General features: G+C 38.6%; 1 protein-coding gene across 5 annotated transcripts in view; it reads right to left on the bottom strand.

The window, feature by feature from the left end:
• LOC123498677 (dynein-1-alpha heavy chain, flagellar inner arm I1 complex-like) overlaps positions 1-12835 on the bottom strand; it is a 368589-nt gene that overhangs the window by 269201 nt on the left and 86553 nt on the right. For all 5 annotated transcript variants that reach the window (XM_045246012.1, XM_045246014.1, XM_045246015.1 and 2 more), the window contains 9 exons: positions 11552-11781; positions 10858-11022; positions 7168-7276; positions 6936-7027; positions 5501-5668; positions 4832-4955; positions 1191-1349; positions 310-546; positions 52-213 (listed from right to left, as the gene is read on the bottom strand). In XM_045246012.1, the coding sequence (XP_045101947.1) occupies positions 52-213; positions 310-546; positions 1191-1349; positions 4832-4955; positions 5501-5668; positions 6936-7027; positions 7168-7276; positions 10858-11022; positions 11552-11781 (1446 nt within the window). The remainder of the gene's footprint in view (positions 1-51; positions 214-309; positions 547-1190; positions 1350-4831; positions 4956-5500; positions 5669-6935; positions 7028-7167; positions 7277-10857; positions 11023-11551; positions 11782-12835) is intronic.

The raw sequence follows: 12835 nt of genomic DNA on the forward strand, positions 1-12835 counted from the left end.
GGCAGTTAAAGCAAAAGATAAACACAGAGAAAATGGCTGAGATATACTCACTCTGAGCTGCTGATAAATGGCAAACACTTCCCGGAGCTGTTGCATCATGACCAGAGCATCATCCAGTCCTGGGTACTGTGTGGCTGGCAGGTCAAACACATCCTCTTCCTGGTCCAGTTGTTCTCTTTCCTTTTGTAGTTCATCTACCTTCTTTGAGTACTCCTGAAGGAGGAATGTGGTTAGATGAGCATGATTTTCTTATCAACTTGAAAATGTTTGATACAATTCTCTACAACATAGGTCAAAGCTTAGGTTCACCTTGAGAAGCACAACACCTCTCTCCAAGTCCTCGCCAACACTCCCTGGACCTTTACTTTCAAACTTCTGCTGAAACCTTTGTACTGCTTTGCTGAAGTCAGAAACCTTTTGCTGGGTCTTGGCAAGGAAAAATGCCTGTGTAGGTTGCAATGACCTCTTCACTGTTATAGAGTTCTGATGAAGGACCTCAAGCTTCTCTGATGTCAATTCGAGCTTCCTATGGTCACTATCCATAACCTAGAGGAACAAGTCAGTTATTTGAAGTATTCATAATAATGCCTTTGTTGTTACTACATGCTAGCAGTTTTGTGTACTCTACCCTCTGTCATCCCCTGGTCCAGTGGACAATAATTTTTTATAAACAGGCCATTGATAAACAGTGGTACACTTTGTAATCTGTGCATTCAGTTAAGATGAAAACTGTATGTATAAAACAAGCATTAAAACCATCTTTTAAATATATTTTACTCTGAATTTATTCAAGAAGAACATTTTCATCAACACACAAGGATATCATCTTTCCATCTGTGGTCAACCTTCTCCCACAAAAAATAATTATAATACTCAAGAACTTTCTATGAATTCTTAAAAACTCTCATCAAATGTATTAGGTAATCCACAGAAAATATCCCAACTCTTCCTCTTCTCTATGAGCCATATCTTAGCCATATTTACTCTGACACCTCTCCCCTCCCTTTATCCCCTGTCCCTCCTCTCTCTTGTAAATCATATCTTAGCCACCCTTGCTCTGATCCTTCCCTCTCTTTTCATCCCAGCTCCTTCTCTCTCCTGTTAGCCAATTCCAAGTCATCTTTGTACTCTCATCATTCTCTCTGCCTTCATCACCAGCCTCTCCTTCCTACAAGACCGCTACAGCACACCTCAATCCCATAGACGCTGAGTGTATGAAACATCTGGCGCACATCCAGAATAGCAGTGTGGAGGTGGGCATGCTGTGAGGTGACTTGCCGCACTCCCCTCACTATCATAGTTAGAGATGCCAGATCCTTGGTGGGCTGCTCCAGTTCACTGTTTATGATCTGAAAAAATTTGATGTATATATTGCTTATACAAATAAGTTTGGAAAGGTTTTTAAAACATATATCTGTCTATATACCAGGTTGATATCCTTCCTTAACCCCTTCAGAATCATTACATATGCATATATAATGACCCCAAAACAGTAAGGTATTGTTTTATGAAGCCTTTTGAACTGCTCTTGGATTCATTTTCAAACACAGCACGCATAACTTGTGGGAATCGTCACTAGAGAGCAGGTTGAGGAGGCAGGGAACTTTAACATGTCTGCCATTACATAGGAGACAGCGATCAGCTCCATTACTTACCAACTTCCAACCAAGTAAGACTTTGCCCTCTCACTAGGTATTGTACATTAGAAAACATCTGTGCCTTTTGAAGAAGTGATAGTGTAAATATATAGCAGTAAAACCCTGGTGAAGTGGGTGAAATAGGCTAACATATGTGTTTGTTTCACAGAGAGGAACCAGTCTGAGAGGTTTACACCTTTATTGTGCCTATGGTCTAAGATTGGGTTACGTTAGTGGTTTTACCCTGTACAGAGGTCAATTTGATCCACTTTGGGTAGACCACTTAGCAGTTTGGAGGTGCCCCAGCTTGGGTGACACTAAGTAGGTAAAATAGATTAGGTGTTTTGTGTGCGTGTGTGTTGGAATGCTGTGGGCACCATGCATTTGCACCCAGTGAGAATCAATATATTAATTTGAAATAATTATATATGAAACACAAGCAAGTCATTGTATTGGTGTTCCTGACCCCAAGGTTGGTCCTGCGGGACATGGTGAATCATCCCCAGTTTACATCTGCTCCACTGGCCTTCTGAATAGCCAAGACTGCTCACTCAGCTACCACCAACCCCTGCAGTGGGTTAAACCGCTACATATGTACATAATATGAAGTATACTATGATAAAGTCACGTCTAATTGTACATAAAACTATATATTGTTTCAAAGGAAGGGTAAATAAGGACAGTATAGCACTTTATGAATTGTTTTAGGGGAAATGCTACCATGTACTGGAAATACTCTAAGCTCTGCCCATAACCACTCAAATAAATCACTGACTGCCACATCTCGTCCCATCACTGCATCTTAAGGCTGGCTAACAAAGTCAGTCAGTCAGTTAGTGGTGGTGAGTCACCACCAATTTACATCCCCTCCACTGGGTTTTTGAATAGCCAAGACTGCTTGTTGAGCTACCACTATCCCTTGTACTACTACAAATTGTTGGCTTTAGTGGTGGGATAGTTCAGTGATTTGTTTGTTCTGCCACTTTTGGTTAGTTGAGCCACTGTTTGATCCTAGTGTGTATATAGATGGTGAAATTTTGTGTGGCATTGGTTGGCCACAGCCAAGTCACAGATTCATGGCCAAACTCAGGAACAGGCAACAATAAATGGTGGCATGCACGTTCCTATCATTAGGCACATATCAGTTATATCTGTACCAGTGATGGGGAAGGATTGCTTTTGTTGTGTATAGGGTATGAAAGTTGGAGATAGAATGAGTTTATTAATAGTTAGAGACCATGGTACACCTGTGTGCAAGGCTTCAGTTAGTCACCTTCAACTACATAAGTGGCTCACTGCCCTCACCCACAGCCCTACAATGGGGCTCCACCACATGCCCCGTTGTGCCTGCACACCACCACTGCTTTTATCTCAAGCACACAGATCAAGTAGTTGTTACAGCAACTTACAAAACCCCTGGATAGAGGCAGAGTCTATTAATCTTCCACTGCCTCAAGGATACTGGGAGGATAGAATGTCCCCAAGTGTTATACTGGAGCATGGCACCCTCCTGAGTCAACTATCTCAGGATGTAGAACCAGAACCATTACCCCTGCACAGGAGAAGACTGTTTTTGTTTACTTTTTTTCATATAATCTTGTTTTAGTGTTATATTGGGGAATAATGTAATGTATGTGTTTGGTGCCGTAAGAACTCTGGCACATAACCTGAGAATAAGACATCTTGCAAGGATGACACATCTTTTGCCTAATCTCACTGAGAGGAATCTGTTAGTTACTCCAAGACCAAAAGGGGAAATTAGTTAACCAGACATACTACCTGAAGTTAACTGCTGGATGTGTGTTGTTCTTTATTTTATTTTGTTTTTGGTAAAATGTCATGAATGGAATATTGTAGATGTACTCTGTACATGAAATCCCTTAGAGAGAGTCATGTCTACCTCAGTTCAGTGTTGTCAGATTGCCAGTGATATATTTGTGGGCTAGGGTTATTCATGTCTAGATCACGGTCATCTAGGACTTTCGAATTAAGTTAAAAATCTTGTGTTGAGGAGGAATTATTCAAATGGAGCAGGTAAAGTTGGTTAGGTATGTTTTGTGTGTGTGTATGTGTTGGAATGCTGTAGGCACCATATATTTGCACCCAGTGGGAATCAGTATGTTAATTTGAAATAATTATATATGAAACACCAGCAATTCATTGTATTAGTGTTCCTGAACACAAGGTTGGTCCTATGGGATACAGTGAGTCACCACCTGCTTAAGTCTCCTCCACTGGGACAATGAATAGCCAAGACTGCTTGCTCAGCTACCACCACGCCCTGTAGTGGGTTAAACTGCTACATATGTAGATAATAGGAAGTATACTATGATAAACAGTCACATCTAATTGTACATAAAACTATCTATTGTTTCAAAGGAAGGGTAAATAAGGACAGTATAGCACTTTATGCATTGTTTTAGGGGGGATACTACCATGTACTGGAAATACTCTAGAGCTCTACCCATAATCACTCAAATAAATCATTGACTGCCACATCACGTCCCATCACTGCATCTTAAGGCTGGCTAACGAAGTCAGTCAGTAGTGGTATAATCCTTCTTTCTATGGCATTGACTCAGCACCTGTCTGAGTTCCATTGAAAGGGGTATAACATCACTTTTGTTCCTAGCCTAGCTTTCTTGGATTTGCAACTCACCAATATGTTGAGTTCTGATTCTGGCTTTGAATATCTACCAGGTGTTTTGGATGAAGAATATAGTGATGATAGCTACGAAAGTCTTATCAGTACAAAGTCTTATAAGTATGCAATAAGATTTTGCATAAATAAGATAGTATATACATGCCAATAAAAAAGCAATTATGATGACGGGATATGGAGTACACAGGGGGTGGTGAGTCCAAGCAACATACAGGCTCAGGTCATGAAAACAGAAGCAGTGCTAAAGATGTTAAAGTAGACAAGACAAGATATATGCATGCTTAAAATCATGTTCATAATCACATTTATAAGCTGTCCTTCTATCTAAGCTTCACCATTTTCATTTATCAATTTATCATTTATCAATTCTTTTTAACTGTATCTACTTCTTAATATGCGTACAAAGAAAACTTTATATGCATCAACTTTTCACTATCTTTTACTCCACCAATTCTGTTCAGGACTATATGTGCTTATCCACATCACAATGTATTATCATCTGTCTGTATCTGAAATTGAGGTAATGACCTACCGTGACCTGCTCCAGGACATGGTTGAGCCTGTTGCGTGCCTCCAGCAGAAGGCCAGCCCCCAGCAACTTGACCCATTCTCCAGCCTGCCTCACCACTTGCCCCACCAGTGGCCGCACATCCAGACTGCAACAATATGGATTTCATTGAGATTGGATAAGATTTCAAAGACTTCAAGAAGATACATTGATTGAAATATCATGGATTACACTGAATTTAGACATGACTTCACTGACCACAAATTGATACATGATATTACAAACAGATACAATCCAACATATAAATCATTAACAGAAATATACTTTTCAAAATAATAGCAAACATGAACTCAATACCAGTTATACCAATAAGAGAAAACAAAGGATAAGCAATGCAAATTTCCAATACAATGCTGATACAAAGGAACAATTGTTATAAGATAATTTCATTTCTATTACTGACACCTATCATTACAACATCTGAAAAAAAAAATTAAGCACTTGTTAAGGATACGAATGACAAGGTAAAGATTTATTTTAGTTATAGGTCATGTTATTGTGCCTTTCAGAGAGAGAGAGAGAGAGAGAGAGAGAGAGAGAGAGAGAGAGAGAGAGAGAGAGAGAGAGAGAGAGAGAGAGAGAGAGAGAGAGAGAGAGAGAGAGAGAGCACCAGCACTTAACAAGAATACTCACCTCACACATCCATGAGTCTTGTGCTGGGATGCCTGGGAGAGTTCAGAGGCCAAGTGTGTGTAGAATCTGAGCTTGTCATCATACTCCTTCACTGATGGACCACTGCGACAGAACCTGTTGACTGTTGCACTCTTATCCCGCCGCCATACATGCTCATACACATACCAGCTGCAGATCAGTGGATGAAAAAGAGTTCAGTAAGTTTGGGAATGAACTAACATTCTAATAGTTTTATGAGCTTATACAAAAAAAGTTATAGATATACCAGCTGTGAGTTTTGGAAATTATAAAGTATGCTATATTTTCCTCCTTTTTTTGTATTTTACAAGCAAGTCTTTATATTTTAACTAGAATATTAGTAATGTTATAAGTATACATTATTTGTCATTACCAGCCACCACCATTATAACTGGTTTCAAACATGTCTGCCTCTTATGTCCATGTTTTTGGATTCCTCAGTATCTAATCTTGTCTACTTTTAAAAGGCTATGGTGAAAGATTTAAAAATTTTCAAGATAGCTGTCATCATTCTACGGAGTTTAACCTGTAAAGTCCGACAGGCCTTAAATATGGCTGCATAGCACACTTCCGATAGTCCTTAAATGGGGCAGCTACTTTGAGCGCTAATAAAAACCGCGCTAGCATTGGTAGCGCTGCTATATTTGGTCATGACCTAGGCCTATGGTAGTACTGTCGGCTCCCAGGAAGCAATCCGCTCTAGCCAGCTAGTCTCCCGCAAATTTCTGTGAGGTGCGTGAGCATCGTGTCGCGGTGATAATTATTTACGTATTTACGTATTTACTTATTTAAGGAACTATTATTTACAACTATGGCTACTGGTGCTAAGAGGAAGCTAAAGTTTAGTGATAAAAGTGATAGACAAGGCGGGACAAGACGCAAAGTGCACAGGTTGGAGGTAGATCCCGACCCCGCTATTGTGACAACATCGTCACCCACGCTTGATAAAAACATACGTAACTATAATCAGCCAATATGAGTGAAAACACGAAAACATGTGAAAACACATAAAAACATGAGCAGTGCCTTACATTATGTAAGAATACACATAAAAGCACCTCCCCCGAGTTGCCGCTACCACAATCTTCTCCAATTATCGGTTATTATTCTGAGACAACCATAGTGAGTAGAGCAATAAAAACTTGTAGGATGATGCATTGTCATGTCTACTAACAGCAGATTTTTTTCCAGAGTAATTTATAAGAGTTGATTTTTTTTATGATAATTGCGGTAATGGGAGGGTGCGAATTTTGCGGCCATCGGTCTTAGCGGGTTAACAAGACTTCTGCACTATTAGTAAGAAAAGAACATCATGAGAACCTGTTTAATCCTTTCTCTGAAAGTACATAGTTTTAATGAAAACTCAAAGTATTAAAAATATAAGCCTAGCTAAAGTTTACAATCCATGACTCCTCACCTCTGCAGGTCAGCATCAAGAATTCGGATGACACAGGAGAATGTGGATGTGATGCTCTCAATGGCAGCATGCAAACGGGGATCCTGTGATACCTAAAGAGAGGTAGGGAAGCATATCAAAATACGCGAGCCATCACACAACCCCAAGGCATACCACAGATCCTGCTTAGTCACCAAAGATATAGTATTGGTAGGAAAATTATTTCTTTGGTGTTGAAGTCTACCAATATTACCTGATTGTAGAAAGTGGAAGTGGCAAGAGTGTCATCATCAGCAGTGGGGGCCGGGTTGAGGGCCACAGTGCCGTCCTCTAGCTCTACCCAGTGTCGGAACACCATGGCACTGCATAGGAAAGAAATACCAAATGAGAAGCAGTATGAGAGGCACAGAGCAGACCAACAGAAGAGAGGAGGGAAGTTCTGTGACATTCAGTGCAATCATTTCATTTGAATGAACTAAAAGCAGAACTAAAGAGATAAAAAAAAGATAAAAGTTGCATTTAGTCTATTAATATGAGTGTACTGATCCTAAATGGAAATATATTGATATATTTTATACAGGGACAGTCACATGTAGGCCTGATGGTTTCTTGCAGCTTTCCTTACTTTGTTTTGTTCTAACATTCTCATATACAGTTCAATTATGAATATAAAGAAAATTATGAAATAAAAATGGAGATAGTTTATCACGATAATATTGGGTTACTGGTTATCAATTTGAGGCGTTTCGTGCTGAAGGAGCGTAACCGCCACTAACATAGTTTTGAGAAAAACGCCCGTAAAGTTAGACAATGATAATGCGGTCGAAAATTAATGAAAACGTAATGTATTATACACCTATGGAAAGCTTTTAAAACCAGCCTTCACATGCAATGGGTATTGGGATGAACTAGACGATAGGAAAGCTAGTGGTCCTGATGAGCTACACGCCAGAGTACTTAGGGAGGGTGTAGACAGTATTTCTGAAGCACTTAAGTTAATCTTTGAAAGATCACTTAGGTTTGCTGAGATACCTCAGGATTGGAAGTTAGCTAATGTTACTCCAATATTTAAAAAAGGTAGGAAGGATGATGCGAATAATTATAGACCAATCAGTTTAACTAGTATAGTATGTAAGATACTAGAGAAAATCATTAAGGGTAGTATTTGGGAGCATTTAAATGAGAATAGATTAATTAGAGATACCCAACATGGCTTTAGATCAGGGAGGTCCTGTCTTACAAATTTGCTCGATATCTTAGAATATATTACCAAGGAGTTAGATGATGGAAATAGCATAGATGTTATATATCTAGATTTTAGCAAGGCGTTTGATAAGGTACCGCATAGGAGGCTAGTGTACAAATTGAGACTACATGGGATAGGGGGTAGGTTAGTTGATTGGATTAGTGAATGGCTTTCTGATAGGAAACAGAGAGTAGTATTAAATGGGGCAATGTCTGAGTGGAAGGAAGTGGTTAGTGGGGTACCCCAAGGATCAGTGCTAGGACCTCTTCTTTTCTTGGTGTACATTAACGATTTAGATATAGGAATTAGTAGCAAAGTATCAAAGTTTGCAGATGATACTAAGATAGCATGTGCAGTACAGGGTGAAAAGGACAATTACAGAATACAACGAGACCTGGACAGGCTGATAGCATGGGCAGACAGGTGGCAGATGGAGTTTAATTCTAAAAGTGTCAGGTTATGCATTTAGGTAAAGACAACACAAACTTTAGCTATGAGATGGAGGGATGTTGGCTAGAGGCAGTAGAGGAAGGAAAGGATTTAGGAGTAGTGATAGACAGGACTATGAAATTTTCAAAGCAATGTTTAGAAGCAAGAAATAGGGCAAATAGGATCCTGGGTTTTATAAATAGAAATGTTAGTTATAAAAGTAAGGAAGTGGTGCGTAGCTTATATAATTCCTATGTTAGGCCCCATTTAGAGTATTGCATACAGGCCTGGTCACCCCATTATAGGCAGGATATCAACATGTTAGAAGCAGTTCAGAGAAGAGCAACTAGGATGATACCAGCATTAAAGCGCCTGGAGTATAGAGATAGATTAAAGGAATTAAACATGTTTTCATTTGAGAGGAGATGTATAAGAGGATATGATAGAGTTATTTAAAATGTTCTCAGATACAAACTACATAGATGTGAGATCTTTCTTTACCTTAGAGGAGGGAAATAGGACTAGAAATCATGGCAGGAAGATTAGAAAGCAAGGCTGCAGGTTAGATATAAGAAAATATTTCTTTAGTCATAGGGTGGTAGACTTCTGGAATGCATTGCCAGAGACGGTTGTAAATAGCACTAGTTTGACAATGTTTAAAAACAGATTAGATAAGCACTTAAATTTATTAGATTTATAATTATGTATAGCACTGCATGATAGTTTTTATAAGAAATTTACTATAGTTAAACAAGACATGATCCCCATGTATGGAGACCACAAATTGTAGAGGATTTCGCTGCAGGACTTAGCCCTGTTAATGGGCCAAATATTTAGAATTAGTATATAATGTATTGTGTACTTGTAAGTGTATCTTTAAGTACTGATGACGAGGTCACTGTGCGACTGATACAGGATAATCTAGATGGGCCCTGGTGGCCCTTTGTTATCCTATTATTTATGTTATGTTATGTTATGTTATGTTATGAAAAAATGCCATTTTCACAATTAAAAAATCACTCAAAACATCAACCATCAATAGAAATGGTGTCAAACCAGGGAGGAATTAACTGTTAGAAATTTCTATTATGTACTTTTCAACATAACATGTTAGGTTATGAAAAATGACCAAATCTTGAAAAATCTAATTATTAATAACCATGACTGTCCATGGCCCAAAAGGCATCAAATATCACTTTAATATTATCAGCACCAACCTTGGCAAAACACTTATTTTTGCACTTACAATCTGGGCCAACCTTTTGTTCCGCCACAATCTTCCCTCCCTGACTCACATACTCCTCACCTCGGTTTCTCTTCACCTTCCTCACATTTTTTTTCCACGTCTCTGGCCGTCTTCGCTTACTCACCCTAAGCACTGACACCTCCCCTCCACTCTGGTCACTCATTTTGGCAGGTAAATCCACAAGAAAAATGGCTGAAAACAGGGAGAGTTCCCAAGGAGATGCAACACGTGTTGTAAGAATGGCGCCACCTGATTGAAGAAGTGGGATGGTAAAATGGCTATGATTGGCTGAGCAGTGGCTTTCCCGCAACCCGCGCTCCCATTGGCTAGCTCGCGGTGGCTTATAAGCTACTTCAACGCTGAAATTTCAGACCTCCTCCACACATTTATTGCGTGTTGGTACCTGACTCTAAACCCTCTGCCTTGGGGTCATAGAGGTGGCTATCGGGTGTTTCTTTGTTGTCACGTGGTGTACGAGACTGCCATCTACCAGGAACCGGTACTAACTCAAAAACGGTCAGGGTGGCGGTTACGCTACTTCAGCACGAGACTCCTCATTTATCAGTTTCATCAATACTTTCCAAACTCACAATAATCAGTAATTTCAGTTATTTTTGGAAAACAAGCATGATAGAGTTTTAAAATTTCAAAATTAAATCAGGTAATTTTACTCAAAACAGTACTTTTCATCAGTGAAGAGACAGGATAAACACTAAATTTTTTTTCTTACGATGAATATGGAAAGAAAGATTTGGATTTGTCAATTTTCTAATTGAAATATCAATATTACTGCTGCTAGTATCAGAATTTTGGATTTATTAATTCATCAGTTATTGGTTATTGGGCAATATGTTTATCATCTTATATCAATTAACGGTTATTGCCATTAAAGTTCTTATTATCAATTTAATGGTTATTGAGATAATTTCTTTTTATTATCACATCCAGCTATAACCAATACATATATCAAATAAACACATACAAACTAAGTTCCAGGTAACTCAATTTTTTCAAGGACTCACCTCCTAACAGTGTGACCGAGGGCATCAGCTAGAATAGAGGTGAGAGTGCGGGCTGGCGGTGTGAGGGTTAGGGTGGAGGTGGAGGTCAGGCTGGATTCCACACCAAACACCACCTCGTGTCCCTGCAGCAGTTTTTCCATGCTGCTGATGCTGTTTACTAGCATCCTAACAAAAGAATGAAGGTCATAACAACTGTTATTGGAATTTGCAGAGTCTATACAAATCTGTTATTGTTCACATTGAAATGTTGAGCTTTTTCTTTTTCCTGAACACTTGACAATTATTGTGTATTATTAGAAAGTGCATTATCTCATGTATCTTTAGTAAATAGAAATACTTCATTTAACAATTACATAAAATCAGTCAAATATTGAAAGTCAAATACAAGTATACATGAAGACACATGCCATAAACAAATAAAAAGATAAACACATAATACATTTATTATAAGACAAAAATTAACTAACCAAGTAAAATGAGGGAAAGACATAAAACTAGGCAAAAATTGATAATCTATAACAAGCCACAATATCACCATTAACATAAAAGATGTGGCGAGATGAAAGATACTCAAAAGGGTAAAAACAAGAAAAAACATGCAAAAACTGGCAAAAATAACCTATACATAATAATATCAACAACCTACAATGACAATATAAAGGCAAAAAAGACACTATGAAGTCTGGATTCTCACATTGTAACAGCCTCCTGTACATTGTGGCGCCAGTGGAGGAGGAATGGCAACAACCTGGTCTTGAGTTCAGGAGCGGTGCGGATGTGGGCAGCAAGAGACTCTGGGGCACCCTCCTCGGCACTACACAGGAGCAAACCAGCCGAGCCCAGCGTGGTGACCAGTCGCTCATATACTTCCACTAGCTCCTCAATCATCACACTGCACCTCACCTTGCAGTCCCCCATCAACTCCTAGTACAACAAAGCAGATAGGTATGTATTTTTTTTTTCTTTATATAAGACCGGTACTAACAAAAGGCCACAAAAATCTATATAAAGCCAGTCCCAACAGGAAAATGGCCAAAATGATTATTTAAAATTTGACAAGTGTCTTGAATCCTCCCTCTTGAAAGAAACTAAGTCATACAAAAGGATGATATAAAGAAACAGGCAAGGAGTTCAGGAGGTTACAAGTGAAAGGGGATGAAAGATTGAGAATACTGGTTATCTCTTGCATTAGGCAGAAAGACCAAATAAAAATGAGAAAAGTACAGAAGCTTTACAATAAGATCCATCTTTCTATACTTCTATAACTTGAATTACTTTAGAAGAGGTACACATTCCTATAAACTTTTGTAGAGAATTAAGTTTATTTATATTTTGTAGCCATTAACCATCCTGTTTGAATACCAACTCTACTCCCATTACCGAAAAAAAAAAAACTGAAAAACATACCAAAAGTCTTCTTATAAAACTAGTGGTACCTCAAGATACAAGTTTAATTAGTTCCATGACAGAGCTTGTCTCAAATTGCTCACATGTCAAAATGGTTTTCCATAGTGTAATACATTGATATGCCATTAATGCATTTCAGCCTCCCAAAAAAAAGCACCCAATTTTTCTTACAAGTTTTTAGTTAAGAAAAAGTTACTGTATTCATTAATAACAAATATTGTATAATAACATAATAAAACCTGACAAAAGAGAACATAAATAGATAAACTAGCTTTATAAAGTATATATTTATCTCAGAGATCAAGGGTGCATTCCATGAGACATTATCTTGCCACATCTTGCCTCCCAATGCCTTATACTTGGAACAGTTGATCAGCTGGAGTGTACAAATATAGCCACCCACAGGAGACTGGCTGTTCTATTAATCGCAGGAGAGCTTGTTGACGATCCTCTAAACATTATTCATGGAATAAATGAAGTTTCAAGTAGGCAAGAAAAGGAAAGAGAGAGAGAGAGAGAATAGAGGCTGCAGAGGTTTGTTTAAAAGAGACAAACATTTGCAGCTGATAGA

This window comes from Portunus trituberculatus, chromosome 48 (genome assembly GCF_017591435.1).
Source record: "Portunus trituberculatus isolate SZX2019 chromosome 48, ASM1759143v1, whole genome shotgun sequence".
Classification (NCBI taxonomy): Eukaryota; Metazoa; Arthropoda; class Malacostraca; order Decapoda; family Portunidae; genus Portunus; species Portunus trituberculatus.